At 43.0% G+C, this 21,562-nt stretch overlaps 1 protein-coding gene across 2 annotated transcripts; it reads left to right on the top strand.

Annotated features, from left to right (window-relative positions):
* Positions 1-1,051: 1,051 nt before the first annotated feature.
* ARFGAP2 (ADP ribosylation factor GTPase activating protein 2) lies at positions 1,052-20,020 on the top strand. Of its 2 annotated transcripts, XM_042480812.1 has the most exons (17): positions 1,052-1,205; positions 2,704-2,822; positions 6,855-6,927; positions 7,247-7,378; positions 7,468-7,548; positions 8,530-8,632; positions 9,631-9,687; positions 10,954-10,998; positions 11,684-11,736; positions 13,637-13,773; positions 14,417-14,548; positions 15,524-15,652; positions 15,737-15,871; positions 16,082-16,208; positions 16,713-16,803; positions 17,241-17,359; positions 19,908-20,020. In XM_042480812.1, the coding sequence occupies exons 1-17, from the start codon at positions 1,134-1,136 to the stop codon at positions 19,926-19,928; spliced, it is 1,626 nt and encodes a 541-aa protein (XP_042336746.1). In that variant the 5' UTR covers positions 1,052-1,133; the 3' UTR covers positions 19,929-20,020. The 2 variants fall into 2 exon arrangements, with proteins under 2 accessions (XP_042336746.1, XP_042336756.1); XM_042480822.1 differs by lacking the exon at positions 10,954-10,998.
* The last annotated feature ends 1,542 nt before the right edge of the window (positions 20,021-21,562 follow it).

The following is a 21,562-nucleotide window of genomic DNA, read 5'->3' as shown; positions in this document are numbered from 1 at the left end:
CAGCATTTGCTCAGCTCCGCCGAGGCCTTCATTTTTTGCCTTATCCTTTCCTCAACTACTAAAGAAACTGCACATTCCTTAGAGATGCACATCAACAGCAAAATCATCTCACATGTCTAGATGTTATACTTGTTCTGTTCACTGCTGATTTGTCTTCTGCTTCCAGAAAATGGGCACATTCCAGCTTAATACAAGCAATGAAGTCCTACAGGGCAAACAAATGCATACTCTAGTTATGGGATGAGTGGAGGACCTATAGTGAGAACAACATAGGAGTTTTGCGTGTTGGACTATTATGACTCTGGAGACCAGGGTTGGATTCCCTGCTCAGCCATGAAACCCACTGGCACTTAAACCCAGGGCACTTAAACCGGGGCCGAACTGGGTTGTTTCTCCAGTGTGGATGCAGCCTCAGTTGCAATGCTAAGGAGCTTCTCTTGTAAATATTTGCCAACAGGAATATAAAAGCCTCCAAGGGCCTTGGAAGAAGAAGACAACTGTATCTGTGCCTCATTTCAGGTTGGTCAATGCTTGGTTGCCAGATACCGCATACTGGGCTGTGCTTCTGCACTGTGAGCTGCTGTTGAGGCCAAGCACCTCAGACAGCGCTGAACGTTGGCACCTCCGTCTGGGCCTAGCTACGAAGCCCCGCCCCTGTCACTCAGGCCCCGCCCCCTGTGCAGTTCACAGCCAGATCTATTTCTTCCTCAGCTAATTGGGGAAGATGCAGGGAAGAGGGAGGAGATACGGTGTAGCCCCGCCCCCAGCCACTCGAGACCCGCCCCTTCACGAAATCCCCGCCTCTGTCACTCAAACCCCCTGCTGTCCAGGCCTCGCCCTATACATAGGCGATCCATAGCCAGCATACGCTTCTCCCTTCGGAGAGGGCGGGGGATTGTGTAGCCCCGCCCCCTGCCCCTCAGGCCCCGCCCCGCGCTCGACCTCTTTCCTCAGCTGGTAGCCTTTGGGGAAGCTGAAGGGTTAGCCCCGCCCCCAGGTCCTCAGGCCACGCCCTTATGCTAATAGCCCTAACGGCCGCCCCGCGTGCCGACTCCGAGCACTGCCCCTGCGCGGATTGGCCCCGGCCGCGACCCGTCGCCGGCCGCCGCGGTGGCTGCTGGGAGGAAGAAAACATGGCGGCCGGGCCCAGTAAGGCGGAAATCCAGACCTTGTTCAAGCGGCTGCGGTCGGCGGCGCCCAACAAGGTACCCAGCGGGGAAGGCCTTCCGGAGCAGGCCCTGGGAGGCTTTTCTGACTCCCCCCTTTCAGTCGTCCATTTGTAGCACTGCGATGCGGAGGGTGTTGAGAAGGGAGGGGATTCCCCCTCCGTCCGTCCGTCCGTCCCTGGTCCAGAGGGTGGCTCTCTGCAGCAGCAGCCTCGCGAAGGGAGTCAGGCATGAGGTTGCGGGCCAGGCCTTGTGGCAGGACCCCGGAGGCTCTGAACTGGGAAACGGGCGCCAGCGGAGCGGCCCTTAGGCTGGGCCCAGGGCAGAAGCGTCTACGTTTAGTGGGTTAATGCTGCGAAGGGGACGGGGATGCTCCGCACTGGAGAAATCACCCACTTTTAACCGCTACTGAGATAGACGAATTCCAGTCACCAATAAGCAGCTTAGAGGTCTCTAGTGGAACATAGAAAGCAAAGCCACTGTAGAAGCATTTGCTCTGTCTGTGTACAAGAAAGGGATTTAGATCAGGGCCCCGTCAGGGATGCAGAAGGAAGTGGCCCTCCCTGTGCTCCGTCTGCCAGGGCTGCCTTTGGCGCCTGGTTTCCCTAAGGAGAGACAGAGAGCAGCAGCAGGGAAGGGGGCAAAGTGACACATGGTGATGAGAGGAAGTGCCTGAGCGGGTCTTAATGTGTTCATGTGTCTTTGCTCTGGTTGCAAGAAAGGTCTATATGGTTAAACTTTGAAACAACCAACAGAATGTGTGGAAACCCCTATAAAGCCTGCCATTTTCTCAGAACAGGGTCCCAGACTCTTTGGAAACCATTCCCTTTTGGGATTGCCGGCAATAAAGACTTTGGTGCCCTCTCGTTCTTCTTCTCTGTCCAGCCAAAGGGTTGCTGTGGTGTTCTGGGAACCGTAGTCTTGTGGGACCTTTAGCTCTCTGACAAGAGGGGCATTTTAACTAAGGCCCAAGCCACACTGCAGAAATAGCCCAGTTTGAGACCGCTTTAACTGCCTTGGCTCAATGCAAGGGGATTTCTGAGAACTGTAGTTTTGTGAGACATGTAAACTTTTGTGAAGCCAAAGGCCTTCATGGCCAGCATCCATAGCATTCTCTGAAGATGCCAGCCACAGATGCTGCCGAAACGTCAGGAATAAACTCTTCTAAAACATGGCCACGCAGCCCAAAAGACCCACAAAAACCTATTTCAGCCTTTCTCTGTCAGAGAGAGCTCTGGTGCCACGATAAACTACAATTCCCAGGATTCCCTGGCCCTGAGCCAGGTCTCAAACTGGATTATTTCTGCAATGCAGATGCTGCCCTTGATAGAGAAAGTCTTCTTTTTGGGGGAGATGGATCCAGCCCCCCTGGCTACTTGGGAAGGTCCCAGAGAGCGCTGTGAGGATATGGGATGCTGGGTTAGATAAATCAGTGTTCTGGCTCAGGATAACGCATGGCTGCCCTCCTTATGCACCCTCCCTCTTGCCCCCCTGGCTCTGTATCTGCTGTTTTTCCAGCCTGTCCTGTTTCTTGTAGTCCTGCTTCGACTGCGGTGCAAAGAACCCAAGCTGGGCCAGTGTTACCTATGGAGTGTTCCTCTGTATTGACTGTTCTGGAGTCCATCGGTCCCTGGGGGTGCATCTCAGCTTCATCCGGTGAGTACTGGTTTCTTGGCAGCGATAGCAATAGAGCAAGTACACTTCTGCACTGCTTATCAGTGCACTTAAGCACTCCCTAAGCGGTTTACAATCTGTAAGCCAATGGCTCCCAACAAACTGGGTACTCATTTTAGTGACCTACGAAAGCATGGAAGGCTGAGTGGACCTTGGAGCCCTGCCTGGGATCAAACTCACAACCTTGTGGCTCCAGGGCGGGCATTTAACCACTGTGCCACCAGGGCTGCTGGTAGGATGGTTATTGTATCATACATAGGACCCTTTTCAGCCAGACCTTCAACCTCTTCAACTTGACTGGGACAGGTGATTGCCATGGTTTACTGTATAACCCCAGTATCTTGTCTAATTGTAGTGGGATAAAGTCTTTTGTCCATTTTAATGTGTTTGAAGAACATAAAAATAGCCATCCTCATGTACTGAAATGTACTTATTGGGTGTATTGTTTGAAAATAATGGGATATTGATACAGGATTCATAACAAGTATATGTTTCTTATACTGAAATTCTTCTAGAATATAGTGCACAAAAAGGGATGGTTACATGTTGGTCTTTGCAATTAGAGAAATAGAGAATGAACTTTACTGTAATTTAGAGCTGCAAAGAACATATGTTTCCAGGATTTACTTTTAATTTTACTAGAACTGTGAGATCCACCAGCCAGAGTCCATAAAGTCATAGAGTTGGACCACAAGGGCCATCCGCACCATCCCTCTGCCATGCAGGACACTCCTGTCTGGTACAAAATACATTCATTTAGTACTGTATTAAAGAAAACAGACCACAGGAATGGTTGTTTGTTTTACAGTATCTGGAGTCACTCCATATAAAAAATCTGCTTTTTGTCACCCTAAACATGCTTTATATAAGTAGAATTGATAAACATTGTGAATTGATTGACTGCAAGCTTTGATAATGTTATTATTTCCTGTAGACAGCATTTGTTTTTAATTGTGTTATAGAAAATGCTTACATTTTCTACTTCTGTGAAAGTGGTCCCTCGGTATCCCACAACAAGCCGTTCCGGATCCCCCGCGGATATCAAAGTCTGTGGATGCTCAAGTCCTATTGTCCTCAATGGTGGTGTGGCCACGCGGCCACGCCACCATTGAAGACAATGGGACTTCACCATCCCATCCCCCTGAAGCCAGCTGTGCCACTCTCATCACGGCAGGAGGCTGCCTCTTCCTCCTCTCCTCCCCCACAGCCGCCACCTCCACATATCCTCTTCCTCATCTTCTTTCTTCCCTCTTTCTCCTCTGTCCCCTGCCTCTGCCTCCACTCTCCCCTTTCCTTCCTTCCTTCCTTCCTTCTTCCTCCTCCTCCTCTTATCTCTACCTCTGCTGCTGCTTTTCCTCTTCTTCCTTTCTCCTCCTCCTCTTCTTCTTCTTCCTCTTTCCCCCTGCCACTGCCACTGTTCTTCCCCTTCTTTTCACCTTCTCCTCTTCTTCTTCCCCGCTCCCTCCTCCTTTCTCCTCCTTTCTCCTCATCCTCTGCTGCCCACCCCCCCAATGGGCTTGGTATCTGTGGATGCTCAGATCCATGGATGGCAAGTCTGCAGATAATTAGGGCCCATTGTACTAGCAAAATAATTCTATTTGCTTATGTTCAAAAACAGTGCTTTTGATACTGGAATAGTTGTTAGGTATAGCCATTGACTGATAGTTTTACTGTGCGTGAAAACAATGGAGATGTAGCTGGTGTCTGTCCTTTCTTGTGTCTCTCCTTAACCTTTTTTCTAACATAAAGAGCCCTGACTTGATCTTTCCAGTCATTCCCTTAATCATTTTGCTTGCTCCTTTTTGGACTTGGCGTCTAGAGAGAGTTCAGGTTTGATTTGCTCTAGGACCCACTTATTGCTCTTTTTAACAGTCCATGGTATCCACAGAACTCTCCTCCTGCACCACATTTCAAACGAGTTTATATTTTTTCTATCAGCTTTCTTCGTTGTCTAACTCCACAACCATGCATATAAATGTGAAATGCAATGGTATGGACACTTCTAATTTTAGCATTCAGTTATATATCTTTCACTTCTATACTTCAGGATCTTGTCTAATTCCTTCATAGCTGCATTCCAAGTCCTAGTATTCTTCTAATTTTTTGACTGCAGTCACCATTCTGATTAAAAATTGCACCTAGGTATGGAAAACCTTTAACTATTTCAGTGTCTTTATCATCTAGCAATAGCAAGTACATTTCTATACCTCTTACCAATGTACTAAGCGGTTTACAAAGTGTAAGCTAATTGCTCCCAACAAGCTAGGTACTCATTTTAGCAACCTCAGAAAGATGCTAGGCTGAGTCAACCTGGAGCCCCTGGCTGGGATTAAATTCTCAACCTTGTGGTTTGTGAGTGAGTGGCTGCAGTATAGGCATTTAACTACTGTGTCACCAGGGCTCTTTACAGTTATGTAAATCATCTGTAGTCATTTTTTCTTAATGTTCAGCAATAAACCTGCCTTTGCACTTTCTTCCTTGACTTTCTTCAGTAATAATTCAAAGTCTTCGCTATTTTCTTTTAGTAGTGTGATGTCATCTGCATATCTTAAATAGTTGGTGTTCCTTCCTCCAGTTTTCACACCTCCTTTCTCTGAGTTTAATCTTGGTTTATGTATTATATGTTCAGTGTACAAGTTAAACATGACAGGGTGATAATATGCATCCTTGCCTGACTGGATACCATTCTGTTTCTCCGTATTCTGTCCTGAACAGTAGCCTCTTGAGTCCAGGTTACGATCAAATATGGTACAGTATACCCATAGTTTATCATATTATGTACAGTCAAAGGCTTTGTTATAGTCTATAAATCACAGATTTCATAGGTTAAGAAAAGATGGCAAGAGTACCTTCACAGTTTTTCTGCGTACCTCTAGTTCTTGATCTGATAGCATAAGCTCTTTAACCCCCTTGTTTTCTGTCTGAAATGCTTGAAATTTGACCTTTTAATGACTAGAAGTCAAATCTAAAGTTAAACTGGAAGTGTTTGAATTGTGTAAGTAGAAGGCCTTTTTTCTCCCGAGACTTAAGACAAATTGAATGTCTATAAACCTTGAATCACTGCTGTATCATGTGACAGAATTAGAAATTCAATATTGATTGATTTCTGGGCATCTTATGGTTGACAGGACCAGATTGAGACATCATCTGCACTGCAAAAATAATATAGTTTGACATCGTTTACCTGCCATGGCTCAATGCTATGGAATTCTAGGATTTGCAGTTTTGTGAGATATTTAGCTTGTTCTGTTAGAGGGCCCTGGTGCCACAACAAACTACAGATCCTAAGATTTCATAGGATGGAACCATGACAGTTAAAGTGGTGTCAAACTGCATTATTTCTTCAGTGCAGGTGAGGCCTGAGGGAACTGAAAGACATCCATCTTGGACATGGGAGCAAATATCATGGGTGACAAAGAGCAAAGTAGAATTTCTTGTGCTTGGGAATTCTTGCATTAAATAAATGTGCAAAGTGAAGTTGTCACATTATTTTTAACAGGGAACTGTGGAGTTAATTGCTGTCTCTCTCTGACGTTTGTACCTTATTCTAATATAATTAAAAGCTTGTGTTCTTATGGAAGTACAGACTCTTCTGTGAATGTAAATTTAAATAGAACTTATAAGAACATATATAAGAGGTTGACGTAGTGCAGCTGACAACAAGCCTAAAGCAGATATTATATGAATGAAAGTGTAAATGCTTTTCAGTTAGTGCTGAGGAATATAATATATATATTTTAAAAACTAGCCTTCATATGTGTGCACACGCATACAATTTCCCCCATCCATACCCATTTTAGTAGTTCCCTATTTGACTTTCTTAGGGTGGGGAAGAAAGTTTGTGAGCCAAGATGATTGTGTATATTTAAATCATTTCCTTCATGTGTCCCCTAATACAAACATTTTGTTTGCTAAATCATAGTCAGTTCAACACCTTGAATTCAGGATGAAACAAATCTTTGATTCTGATCTGAATTTGCCTGAAACAGTGATTCTGGCTTTTCTTCTCTTCAGGTCCACAGAGCTTGACTCCAATTGGAGCTGGTTTCAGCTGAGATGCATGCAAGTGGGTAGCAATGCTAATGCGGTAAGGATCCATTTAGAATTGATGTTCTTTGGTTAAACACTTGTACATTTTTGGCATGTACTTCTTTGGAAGAAGCCATACTTGGCAGAGATGACAGTGCTATTGAAAAAGTACTCAGAAAACTGTTAATTTGTAAAGTAAAGCAAGTTAATGAACTTATAAAGTAAGACAAGTTAATGAGCTTTTGCTGGATCCCAGTGAAATGCTAAATTGTTGCAGTTCCACGATTAGAATTAGGCTTTTTAGCTGCAAAGATTTTTTTTCACTCCTTTGACTGTGATGTTCTTTTCAAGTCAATGACATTTCCTTTCCCTCCCAGATTGCCTTCTTCCGCCAGCATGGTTGTACCACCACCGATGCCAGTGCCAAGTACAATAGTCGTGCAGCTCAGATGTACCGGGAGAAAATTCGGCAACTGGCAAGTGCTGCCATGGCCAAGTATGGGAATGATGTAAGTACACATGGGCCTATTTAATGTTAGAAAGGAGGAAGGATCTGGTGTTTGCTGTGAATTCATTAGATCACCTTCTTCTTTTCCAGCTCCTAATTGATGGGCTGAGTGGAACTCCAGGTCACTCCCCAGAAAAGAGTGATGCTGATTTCTTCCTAGAACACACACAGGTGAGGTGTTCCAGGCTGGACATTCCCTTTCCTTTCAAAGGTATTCTTAATGGGTTGTCTGGGAGCATTACATAGGTTATGAATGATTTTAAATCTCTATCTTTTAATAAAGTAATAATTGATGGAGATTTGTTTGGATGATCAGTCTGGCTCAATGGTATGGGCCTGTCATATTCATTAGGTTTGCCCCCTAAGTTTATGGACTATATTTATACACATGAAGTTGCCTCATGCTGAATCAGAATAGTGGCCTGTTTTGTAGTGGCAGTGATGTATTTTGTGCCTGGAATACTTCCTTTCTGAGAGAGAGAGAGAGAGACAAGGTTGTTAATAGACAGATTTCCAATTTGACCTCTCAGCTGAAAGTCCCATTAATTTAAGTGGCACTTCTATGTAGATATTTATAAAACTGTATTGCTAGTTCCAAGGGCCTTCCCAAGAAGTAATAATAATAATAATAATAATAATAATAATAATAATTTGTTTTATTATATACCGCTATTCCAGATCATAGCGGTGAACAGCAGTAAGCTAATTAGCAAGTAAGCTAATTTGTCCCCAACAGTCTGGTACTCATTTTAGCGACCTCGGAAGGATGCAAGCCTGAGTCGAGCTTGGGCCCTTTTGCTGGTCTTGAACTCGCAACCTTGTGGTTTCGAGTGAATGGCTGCAGTACAGGCATTTACCCACTGTGCCACCAGTACATCTGGAGTACAACTGTTCTGCTACTGATGACCAAGAAGCACCACTGATTGAAAGATGTCTGAAAATATTGTGTGAGGCCAATATATAGCCTCCATATATGTTGTGATTACCTTGGGACATATGGTATAAAACCTGAGAACACTGATGATAGTTAATGGCTACCTATTTCATTTTAAATTACTGGTTTATTAAGCTCAGTTGCTCCTTTGGGTTGCTATCTAATTGTACTAAATTAAATTGTTGATTCTTCCTGATGGTTGGTTCATTTTCTATAAGGCTTGTAATACATGGGATGTGGCTGAGACAAGTCAGAGCATGGTGGAGCTCTCACTGGAGCTGGAAAAAGCACCAAAGCCATCTGAAAACAGTGAGGACCCACGTGAGTGCTTTCGCTAAAGGCAAATGCTTAACTTCTCTTTCTATGGAATCTTCCTAGGCCTGGATAGAAACAGGCTTGTTTTTGCAGTGGATGACAATTGAAACATTCATGCAATATGGTTAAAGAAGAAAGGAAATTGCTTCATTGACTAATGCATGTGATAGCATCTCCCCAGAAATGTATAACATTTTGCTTTGACATGAGTATTATTTTTGCTATTAGAAAGGAGAGGTGAAGAGTATTGCATCTTGTGTAGTGAAACTATCAGGTATTTGGAAGGAGCTATGTTAGTTGCTTTCTTCTTGGTTTACAGCTGTTTCTTGGTATCTATTTGGAGTATTTTTCTCCCTCTCTTCAGCCATAAAAGCTCTCAGAGTGGCTTTGAAATTATTAAACTGACAGTTCACTGCTGTTAATCTTACAGTAAGACACACAAGGAAAAAAGAATGACTGTGAGGAGAGGGGCTTATGTCCAACAGAAACTGCTTTTTCTCGCCCCAGCCCCGCCCCTGGTTGGAGTGGAGGGAGCAACCTCTAGGGTAGGGGTAGGCAACTGCATGGGAATTGGGGCCAGTTTTTCTCCTTTAAATCCCTCCCCCCAGCAGCCTGCACACCCATGCATCAATATACATGTTTCCCTCTCTGTCCTACAAAATGGGTGGTGGAGGTAGAAATGGCATAATGCCACTTCCTATAGCCAATTTAGAGGAGACAGAAAAGGGAGGCATTTGAGGGGGTGGGGGCTCAAGGGAGCTAGGATAGGTTTTGTGGCATGCTTGCACACACTGGAGGAAGGTATCATTTTTGTGCAAACATTACCTGGCAATTGTACCGAAAAAGAAGTTTAAAACCTTGAGGGTGATTTGAGGGCTATTTTGAAGAAAACACAAAATAGTGATTCTAACATGCAATTTCAAATGTCCAAGGAACTGGAACTTCCTTGCTGGTACTCAGCTGGCATTTAAAAAAAAAACATACTTGCATGTTTTTCATTGCAGAGTCCGATAAGGGTCCTTCTATTGATTTGCTGAGCACTTCTCCCAAAGGGTCTCTTGGTAAGTATTTTGTTTACTATTGCCTTACTATTCAACTTCACCAAGTGGTTTCCATTAACAACACTACTTAATCTGGAGGTGCTCTATAGGATATAGGCATCAGCATGTCTGATACCAGTTTAATTTAGTTCTTCCAGTAGAACCATAGATTTGGAAGAGACCACAAGGGCCATCCAGTCCATCCCCTGCAATGCAGGAATATACAATCAAGGGCCCCCAACAGATGGCCATTCAGCCTCTTTTCAAAAACCTCCAAAGAAGGAGGTGGAACCTCTTTTCCAGTACAGTGAGAGGATGTGAGACACTAGTCTTTCTTTTTAGAATTCTAGAATCATAGAGTGGAAGTAACCACATAGATCATTCCTGCCAATGCCAGAAATAGATAGTTACAGCTTCTCTAGCAGATAGTCATCCAACTGTTGCTTCAGAACTTCTCACAAAGGAGGGTTCATCATTATGCAAGTCATCCTGTTTTTTTAATCAAATAGCTCAGCACTGGGTCTGCCTTTCTTTAAACTTAAAGGGTACACAATTAAACTTTGAAGTTTTAAAATGATTGCAACTTCCATGGGGCAGATTTTTTTTTCCCCAATTGGCTGGGTGCTCAAGGGCTTGTGTGTCTGAAGAGGACATGGCCTAAGGGAAGTAGGTAGAATATAGTGGAAGTTGTTAATAAGTTACAAAAATAGGTATACACCAGTTAAAATATGTAAACAATAGGAAATACATGACAAAATATTTACTTGATTATAATAAAAACATTTTTTATTAAAGAATGCTCCTAGATCCACTAATAATAAATTTTGAAAACCTTAATTTTAATTAAGTATTGTAGTTTTCTAGGATTAGAATTAATTCATGTAGAGTTTTAAAATTATTTTTATTTATTATAGAGTAATTTTAATTTTAAATCAATATACCATGTATTTCAAAATAATATACTCTAGTACAGCAGCGTTGATTCTGTTGCAGTGGCAAATTAAAACCTTTCTATTCCAATTAACTGAGGCAATACTTGGAAAAGATAGCATAAGCCAGGTGTCTACTTGACTGGTCATTGACCAGGTAACTGACTGTATTAGTCAATTGCATTGTGTTAATGCATTTGGTGGTTTGACACAATTTCCATGCCACCAGTGGTAAATGTTGCTATAAATACTAGTACCTTTGCCAGCAACCCTGCTTCAGTTCTCACATTGTCAGATTATACCTAGAACGTGTCTTGTTAGTATCCAATATATACATATATGTCTTTTTCTCCTTCAGACGCATCCATGTGTCTGTCTCCTCAAGGGGCTCCTTCTGCCAGAGGTAACTGGCTAACAGCTTACACTGGCTACTTGTGGTGCCTTTGCCTTCCATTTCTTTGGTTCTGCCTTCAGCCCAGTGTTTGTCTGTCTTGTACTCCAAATGAGATGGGAGTTGGTACAGCCTCACCAGTAAGGTCAATAATGCATCCTGCTCTCTTGACACTTTTGCAGTCATCCAGTTAGATGCACATGACTAAAGTGGTAATTGCAATTGCTGCAGTTGCTGGGAAACTGCCTAGAGAACACATCTTCAACTCTACAGTGATGCTCTGTTGTTCTCCTCTTCTCACAAACAAATCTTAAACTCTTTGTCACCAAATTCTGAATTCCTATGCAGCCACTTTTACTGTAGTCTATGTCAATTCTTGGGCAGCAGAAGTCACTTTTCTCAACTGTATTCTTTGAAGCACAGCTTTTTGGCATGTTTTATGCTGTTTTCATGACCAGGAGAAAAGTTCCAAGAGGCTGTTAATCTGATATTGCATGGTGTGGCCCATCATACTGGGTTTGGATTTCTGTGCTCTGCTGCCAAGACTGTGGGTATATTAACCATGCATATGGCACATTTGGTCTAGTGGTCCTTGTGCTGTAAAACCTTTAAACTATCGCTGCAAGTGTTGGTATAAACAGCAGCTTATTTATTGCTGTCTTCTAATTTTTTTCATTCTTCATTTTTCTTGTCATAGAAATAAAACCTTCTCTTATTGGAAAGAAGAAGCCTGGTGCTACAAAGAAAGGGGTATGTCTAATGAAAGGATTACTTCTCTTGCTACAAGCATCCACATTTTCCTGGAGATTTGCCTGTTTTTGCCTCACTGATTCTTTGGTACCACTCTCAGCTCTTTGCCATTGCTGTCTAGTGATGATTCGTCCCCATCCATCCCCCACCCCCAAATTTAGCTTCCTATGCCTTCTGTATTCTGCTTATTGGCAGAATACAACACTTAAAAGGCACAGTGATACATTGAAATGCATCTGCTGTGGGTCTTTACCTCTTAGTGACAATCACACCACTAATTTGTAATGTCTGTAACTTAGGACAAATAGAGGAAAAGGATTTGACAAAGTACAGAATATGGCAGCAAATCATATTTATTTAAATGTGTTGTTTTGTCTTGACTTCTAGACTTGAGGCATTAAACAGTCTGCTTACTGACTCAGCCTGTGCATTTCCAGAAATGCTTGGACTTCTATCTCCAGTAGCACGGGCTGAAAACAGTCACTGAGAACTCATCTCCCTGTGCTTTTTGCTGAGTTTTGGTGGCATTGCTCAGTGGGCATTCAGCCACAGTGGATAGGCAAGGAGAGGGCTACTTAAAGTAGTAGTTCCTAGACTGGTCCAGTCCCTGGTGAGTTTCCAGGAAACAATAATGTAATTGTAGCTGATGGGCAAAAATATGGTGCTGATCCTTAGCACAATGGGGGGTGGAAGTGGGAATTGCTAGTGCCTTGCATAGTCTAAGAAGCGCTATGTTCAGAGATGTTCTGAGATAAAGCTAGGCCCCATGTAAATTTATAGAGAGGACTGGTGATGTGCAGTACCTTGCACTGTACAATGTTCCTAATCAGGACTCAAAAAGCAAGCTGAAGTTCAGAGTAATAACTGAGGATACAGAAAACTGACCAACAGCAGAGCCAGCAAATGATCAAGTTCAGCTTGAATGCCCTATGAAAAAAGCGGGATTTGACCTTTCACTTGACACAGCCAAAGACTTTTCAGGCTTTCTTGGGAAATGCGTTCCTCATATTGGCATTGCAACATAATTTTGGGTTTCATCACAGAGGACCATGCACTTAAGGATTAATATAAGGTCTGAACTGTGATGGTAAGAAACATATCTAGCAATCTCTACAAATCCAATCCATCTGTTTCAAGTTCAGTGAGCATAGAGTCACTTAGGAGTGTGAACTTCTTATCTGGAGAAGCCAGATGCAAGCAGTGGCCTGCCACAGGGTCTGTGCAGGATCACTATCTCATTCTTCCCTGGATTTTGTTTCAATTCATAGTGGTTGCTGTTAGCCCTTCAAGTAAACTCTGACTTATGGCAACCCTATCCTAGTTGTTTCTTAGCAAGATTTTTCCAGGGAAGGTGCTGCCACTGCCTTCCTCTTAGGATGAGAGAATGTGACTTGCCTAATGTTACTCAAAGGCTTTCTATGGTTGAGTGGGGATTCAAGTCCTGGTCTCCTGGAGTTCAGCACTCAAACCACTATACCACACTGGCTGTGTTCGTTGTCCATGACCATATACTTTGTGTATAAAGAAATGAAGTTGGAAAGCTTGTTGTGTTGGAGTGTCTAAGTCCTTGGCAAACACACAGCATTTCATGGGTCAATATTCCTTCTTCCAGTAGCTTAGATACATCACACAAGGGAATAGTATAACCTTCCTGTAGTGCACCTATAATCTAGCAAAATATCAAACTTCCTTCCTTTTCAGGAGTTAGTGGGCCACTCAAATTAATTTTTGACATAGCTATATTAACAAATCTCTAGATTAGTTCCTTGGATGTCTTTGTGCCCCTAGCACAGCTTGCTGTTAAGATATCGTAGTAACTCTGGTGTTGGAATTTTAATAATTCATTATGTTTGTGGAGTCCTGGTTGTGTTTTTAGCCTTTTTTCTGCTTGTTCTTCCAGCTAGGAGCCAAAAAAGGTCTTGGAGCGCAAAAAGTGAGCAGCCAGAGTTTCACTGAAATTGAACGGCAAGCACAAGTGGCTGAAAAACTGAGGGAGCAGCAGGCTGCAGAGTGCAGGAAGCAAGCAGAGGAATCCATGTGAGTAGGTCATGTTTGTGACAACTTCAGATGAAGAAAAATGGGTGTGTTTATTCATCTCAAAATGGTGAAGTACTATGGCAGTGAAGTAAGTCAAAATACAGAGTTCCCTGCCCAGGCCTGAGTATTTGAAGGTAGCTAGTTCTTGCCACATATGTAATGACATTGTCCACTTGCATTGTTTTATATGCATTTATGTCCTGCCCTTTCTCCAATGCTTGGACTCAAGGTGGATTACAAAACAGTAGCAACCCACTGCAGATTAAAATACAGTGGTACCCCGGGATACGAAATCACCGCCTTACGAAATTTCCGGGTTACGAAAAAAATCCATTAGAAAAAACTGTTTCGGGTTACGAAAAAAAATTTGGTGCTTTTTCACACGGAATCGCGGCTTCCAGCGCTAGCGCCTATGGCAATTTCGGCTTGCGAAAGATTTCGGGTTACGAAGGGCTCCGCGGAACGGATTACTTTCGTAACCCGGGGTACCACTGTAATACAGAAACATCAGGGGTGTGTGTGTGTTATTTTAGAAAAACACTGCAAATCTTTGTTCAGAATTATGACACTTAGAGAGATTATATATATCATGGAGAAAGTCTACTTGAACTCTGTAGCTGATTAATAATGCTGCTTCTTTCAGAGTGGCCTCAATGAGACTGGCCTACCAGGAGCTGCAGATTGATCGGAAAAAAGAGGAGAAGAAACTTCAAAACCTGGAAGGGAAGAAGCGTGAACAGGCAGAGAGACTTGGCATGGGCTTGGTGTCCAGAAGGTACTTGCTGTGCTTGAAGAACAAGAGAGTGGGGCACTTGGCAATTGTTTTGTTGCTGTCTCAACAGGCATGACTGTTGTGGTTTAGGAAACCATGTCAAATGAACTGTATGAAGTCTACTCTGTTTAGAGTGTGTGAAAAGCAAGCCTGTTTGAATAAAATTATTTGTGTCACTGATTCACTAGTTCCTAAGGATTCTCATCCTTACTTGGGAATCTGTCTTATTACAGTATGGCTCCTTTTATAAGGAGGGCGAAATGAAGGACCTCTGACTAGGATATTATAGAATATAAATCCAGATATATTAGGAGACTTCATAATCTTGGAATATGCTGTACTGTTCAAGCTATCTCATTTAAGTAGCTTTAAAAAGTATTGGCATGATATACAGTTAGATTAACAATGACAAAACCCTTCTTTCAGGTTCCAGTCAAAAACCTTATCTGTCTGTGCTATGATCTGTATGAGCTGGCCAAGTTCAAGGCACACTCTGCAAACAATGCAGCAGCCTTACTGTAGCCAAGGCGCTCTGTGTAATGCCTTAGATATTATGTTAGCCCTTTTGGAGTCTTGAAAGGAAAGTGAGATACTCGTCCCTTACGCAGGGATCTGTTCTGCCCTGTGTGCGCCCGCGCCCCCCCCCCCACCCCCCCCCCGGTAAGGGAAAAAACGTGGATGCTCAAGCCCCATCAAATGAATGGGGCTTGTGCCTGTGGCGGTGCGGGAGCAGTGCGCGGGGGGCACACCACGGGAGCATGCGCCATTGTTTTCTTCCAGCACACGTCCCCCTTCCTTCTGGTGCGGCTTCCAGCGTATGCTGGAAGGTGTGTAAAACGCACCTGCAAATATAATGCGGGCACACTGTATAATAAATCTGGTCCCTCTTTATGTGACAAGATAGTCCTAGTGTTGAGAATGAAGCATTTTCATATATGGAGTTCTGCCAGGCATTAATTTGGTGCTTCTTCCTCCTAGTTCCATCTCTCACTCTGTCCTTTCTGAGATGCAAGTGATAGAACAAGAAACACCAGTGACGGCGAAGTCCCCTCGGTCCCAGCTAGATCTCTTTGAAGATACTGGAAGCTTCACATCTGGACCACCCAAGTAAGCTTTGTGGTGATCCTTCGGACTTGCTTGATATTGTTTTATCTAGCCTGCATAAATTCTTCTCTCTTATTTGTTTTCTAGGTACAAAGATAATCCTTTTTCATTAGGGGATGCCTTTGGCTCACAGTGGGAAACAGACAACTCCTCCTGGGGGCTTGAGAAAGGGGAAGAAGAGGCAGACATTGCTATCTCCAGCATCCGGCCCATTGGTGACAGGTAGAGTGAATGGAATGCAGTCCTTTCTACACTTAGGAGATTCCTGAAGAAAGAGTTACGGGCATGTTGTGTTGCTCTTCAGTTAGTGGTTAATCATGCCCCTTTGCCCTTTCCAAAATATTTGTCTTGAACATTATCCAAATAATAAAGGCAGGGCACAAGACATCTTCTTTACTGGTTTCCATATCTCCTCTTTTATCTTCTCCTCAGACCCACTAATAGAAGAGAGACAGAGAGCAAAATATCAGTAGTGGAGTCCAATGAAGCTCGGCAGAAGTTTGCAGGGGCCAAAGCCATCTCATCTGACATGTTCTTTGGACGGGAAGCTGATGCTGAGGTTAGTTCCATCCCCAAGCTCCTCTGTCCTCCAGTTCATGTAGCTCGTGGTCTTCTTCTCTTTCAACTTCTCTCTACCTTCCCTAGCATTATTGTCTTAATGAGTCATGCTTTTTCATGTTGTGGCTGAAGTACAGAATCCTCAGTCATATCCTCAATTTGGTAATCCTGGCTTACAGGGAGATTTCAGGCTTGATCCATTTGTTTGTCTTTTTGGCTGTCCTTGGTATCCTTAGCACTCTTCTCCAGCAGCACATTTCAAATGAATTGATTTTCTTATCCGCTTTCTTCACTTCCCGCTCTCACATCATACATGGTAATGGGGAATACAGTGGCTTGGATGATTTTAACTTTAGTGCTCAGCTGTATATCTTTACACTTTAGGATCTTACTTAGTTCTTGCATTGCTGCCCTTCTCATTCCTAGTCTTCTTGTGATTTCTTGGCTGCAGTCTTCATTCTGATCAATGTTTGATCCTGTACCTTATCCTTTTTCTTTTTTCCAGTATGAAGCCAGATCCCGACTCCAGCAACTTTCAGGCAGCAATGCCATCAGTTCTGCTGATCTTTTTGGAGAATCTGACACAGTGAACTCAGGTCAGGAAACAATCTGAAAGATGGCTGTTCATGGGAAGCACTGTGTTGGGGGATAGTGTCTAAGGGACTGGCGCAGTTATACCAGTGACTCAGAAAGAGATCAGTTGTGGGTGGTCAGTCAACTTGGACAGCTCCTTTCATTTGCTTGTTGGGGAAGGGTTGGTATGGAGTATTAACTAGATTATGTTGGAATTGGAATTACAAAATGTTGTAGGTAAATTCTGACATTGGAGTGCAGGTAGAGGACCAAGTTTTTGTAAGAGGAGCCACTTTTTAATCTAGTAGAGTTGTCTGATACATTCTGTCATCATTCTTATTCCTGTCACCAGGAATTCTTTCCTCCCTGTATGCACTTGTTTTTATTATATGCTCACCATAGATCTTTAGATAGAAAGCAGGATGTAAATACTTTAATAAAAATAAATACATTTTAATAGGTGGTGTATCAATTGGAAATGTACTGCCTGCTGCTGATATTGCCCAGTTCAAGCAAGGGGTGAAGTCTGTTGCTGGCAAGATGGCTGTTCTGGCCAATGGTGTGATGAACTCTCTCCAGGTGAGATGTGGGGAATGTTGCATACATGCTGTGTAATCTTGGCAAGTGGGCTTAAATATCCTAATAAAATGTGTACTCTACTATCCAAGCTTATAGCGGTGAAATCAGCATGTGAGGTCTATTAATTTTGTCTTGTTCAAATGTCAGCAACTTACAACATACAGGCATACCTCAGTTAGTGAAGTAGATAGGTTCCTGGGAATTCCTTCTTTAACAGAAACTTGGGTACCAAAGGTAGAAATAATATGGAAAGAAAGGTCAGAGCTTAGTCTGTCCTGTGAAAATCTAAAAGAGGCACTGACCCTCTGTACTTGGAGTGACTTCTGGCCTTTTGAATACCTGCACAGGAAAATGGTGGTGGTGGTGGCAGCTCTTTGGCGCTTTCCTTCAAAGGACTGGTAGGAGAGTAGAGTGTTCGGTGTTTCTTTTAGGTTCTTTCAGGACAGACTAAGCTCTCAGTTTTTGCCACTCAGAGGAGGGGCTATGAAGGATTTAAATAAGACATGTGGGTGTCTTTAGGGTTTTCTGGATTAAAATCAGGCAGTATTATCACATTAAAGACTGTAATCACTGTTAACGTAGTTGCCATTTTCTCTGCTTTGCTTTTACATCTTTTTTTCATATGTGCGTGTTTTCTTAGTCCTGCCAACATCTAGTCACCCCTCTCTCTCTCTCTCACACACACACTACACAGCCATCATTTACTGTAGTTCCCTGCTCATCTATCCAGTCTTTAGGCTAAGCACAAAAAGTTATGCCTGCTGGAATTTTCTAAGTTCTTTGGCATTGGTTTTCTTTGTTTTGTCCTGTACAACCTTTGTTACATGCTCCTAAGTTTTAACCTCACTTTATCCATGGGTCCTATTAAAATCCATAATTTTGGCCCCAAAACTTGTTCTTGAATTATACATGAGATCTGACTTATACATGAGTATATATGGTGAGTAAACAAAAACATTCTGAATCTTCTAGAGACAACTTGGAAGTTTCTTCCAAAATTTATCCAGGAATGATTTTTCATCAGTCTCCGATTTCCTTATTTCCAATTCAGGGCCACACTTATAGATCTATGTTGTTATTCAATATACTGGGTATAACTTGTGAGGCAGGGTTATTTGCTCTTTTCTCTCCAATTTGCTGTTCACAGATGCTCGATAAGGGATTCTGGAGCATCTGTCATTTACCTTGACTGTTGTAGAGAGACACACAAAGCTACAATAGGATCAGCTAGAGAAGAATTCCATTCTTTCCCACTTCAAGCTTTATTGTATTGTTTGCTGTGCCAAACGTTTGTGTTTCTGTAACCCTCCTTCACCATCCTTTCAGAACTATATATGTTAAGTTCAGATTCTGAAATGTTTTCAGTTTGTTTGGTCCCTCCCAGTTAATGATCATTTATCTAAAACTAGCCTTTGTAATTGTAAGTTACATAGGCCTGGGACAGACCACCCAAAAAGGGCAGCCTGCCGGTGGCCTTTTCTCCTCTGGAGGGAAGCCGCAGCCGCCAAACCGTGCGGCTTCCCTCTGGCGGAAAAAGAACCCAAGAAAAGCGGGTTCTTTTTAAGCCGCAGGGGCAGCGTAACAAGTGCACCACTGGTGCACTCATTATGTAAGCACCATGTGGCAACATGTGGATGCCACGCGGCACTTGCCTAAGTGGCGGGACCCGTGTACACCGGGCGCCGCTAATGTTACACCATCCGTCCGTACTAGGGTTAGGGACCGTGTGGTTGCTGCACGGTCTCTAACCCTAGTATCGGCCCTGGTATGCTGCTTATTGGCGGTATGTATCCGGGCCAAAAATACAGTTGCTTAAAAAGCAATAAAATGAGGCTCTTGTAAAAGTTAGTTGTCTAAAGGTAATAGCAGTTATCCAGACGTGTATGCACAGAGACTTTGGCACAGCTCTTACCTTGCTCTTAGTGCTCTGTGTGATGTCCCAGGCTCAATCTTGTACTCTTCTAGCTACACATTTGGCTTGTTTTCCTAAGTATGACCACTAAGTTGCAGTCTTTGCTCAACCTAAGAAGAGTCATGCTGGAACAGCCTAAAACCTCTCCAATTCAACATTCTGTTGGACAGTGATCAACTAGATACCTGTGGAAAGTGCATAAGTACAATGCAAGTGCGATTTCCACAGCAGCTAGTGTTTCGAGGCATACTGACTCTGATGCTGAAGGAAGTGTATATCTATATTAATTAGATTTTGTTGATAATCTTTATCTTTCATTAAAACAAGGCTCTGGAGTAAACACATTTCCGTTTTCTCTTGTGTTCTTGCTTCTAGAAGCTACCTATTTGCTTTTGCCTATTGCCAAGGTTGAAGTGTGGAATTCTCCATTAATGAGAGCTTTTTTAAAATAAGGTTCACAGGACCTTCATTCTGAACTTGGCAGAATGAAGTTTCTCCCCCATACCTGAACAAGTATCTCTTGGTGTGATATTCACTTATCAGCTTTGGACTGGATTTAGTCTACTGATGCCTAGAAATCTTTCATCAGTTTTCCAGACAATTTTCTAAGCTACCTTTCTTTTCCCCCCTTTTTAGGATCGCTATGGTTCATATTGACGATTCAGGGGATGTGCATCTCATAGCTGCTGGTGAAACGCCACTTGCACCTTGAGCCCACCTCTAAAAACTCAACAGGATTACTTTACAGCTGAGCATGACTGGGTGCTGCTTTGAGAACAGAAGGAGAAATGGACATGCCTAGCACTTGCTCAAAACCTCTGTGGACATTCTTTTGTAATAGAAACAAGTATTTCTTCAAAACCCAGCCTCCAGCTGATAGAGTGCATGGGTCCTTCCAGAGGACATCCCTCTATTATTGTGCATCATCAGCACAGGGCTGGAGACAGGCCATGGTGGAGCTGCTCTTTATGCTTTTATACCCCTCCCTGGCTGCTGTTGGTGGGATGCATGTTATGGAAGCAGGAAGTCATGTGTAATATACTTCACACATCTGTGCTGGGAGAAATAGAAGTAAAGGATGCACTGCTGGGGAAATCCCTAGCATCCAGGCTGTTCCCTAAACAAGGGGAAATTCCCACTTCTGCACAAGATAGTTCTTGCTGCCTCTTTGAACCAATGTGACAGATGTAGTTCTTTTGAGGACTATGACTGAAAAGTCAAAACCTAAAACAAGCAGTAAAAGGTCAAGGCATGTTTGGGCTTAGTAAAAATCCTTGAAGTATTGTGTAGGTATAGTGGATGGCTGGGGAATTACACCCCAGTATACTACACCATCCTTGCTGGTCAATGACCAAATAAATTTTATATATATACTACACCATCATGGAACATATGAAAGGCATTTCTTTAGTGGGAAGAGATGATCATCAGGTCTGCAGTTCCATGTAATCTGCTGCTTTGCCTCATTGGTGGTTTCTAAAATGAGTGTGACAGTAGCTGTGTCTCATTCCACCCACTTGTCCAGTACAGTATTCCTGTCATACAACCATTGCTCTCTGCCTTCTCTTCTTTTGGCTTCCCTGAATGTCACATCTTTCTGTGTATTCCATTTCCAGAAAGGAAGTAGATTCAAGGAATACCCTCTCCTTTTCAGGTTTCATTGCTGCCCCTTTGCTCTTTCCAAACTAGCATTTGGGGATTTTTCTCTTAAATCAGTGCAGTTCCACTTCAATTGGTGGAAGAACTGCAATAGATTAAAATAAAATAATAATGCTCTTTAGTTTAAGTGAAAGTATCCTACCCCTGAGCACCCTCTTGCACCTGCATGCTTTATCCTGTCTTGGAGTTGGGTTTACTTTTCCACTGGAAGTGGAATCTCAACGCACTGGAATGCCAAGTCCATGTGAAATGGAGCTTGTTGTTGTAACCATTTTGCACTTACATTGCATGATTGCTGCACCTGTGGGTTCATCTGGAAGGCTTTATCAATCTGCTGTGTTCCATGGAATACAAAAACATTTAATTTCTCTTATTGGGAGGGCAACCACTAACAGTGCACTTGAGCGATGTCTTGGGTTTCAGTCAGATAACCTGGCTGGAGGGATGTGAGGTTACCAGTGTAGCTTGACCTTTTTTATGAAGCAATGTGTTGCCCACTTGCATATTCATTAGTATTCATTAGTAGTGCAATTGACCTCCTCTTGTGCTTCCTAAGAAGGTAAATGTCTGCATGGACTTGTTGGAAATCTCCTTCCCATTAGCACCTAGGCTCGGTTCAACTTCAGTTTTTG

This window comes from Sceloporus undulatus, chromosome 1 (genome assembly GCF_019175285.1).
Source record: "Sceloporus undulatus isolate JIND9_A2432 ecotype Alabama chromosome 1, SceUnd_v1.1, whole genome shotgun sequence".
Lineage (NCBI taxonomy): Eukaryota > Metazoa > Chordata > Lepidosauria > Squamata > Phrynosomatidae > Sceloporus > Sceloporus undulatus.
Note: the sequence above shows the minus strand (reverse complement) of the source record. Positions and strands in the feature narration are given on the sequence as shown.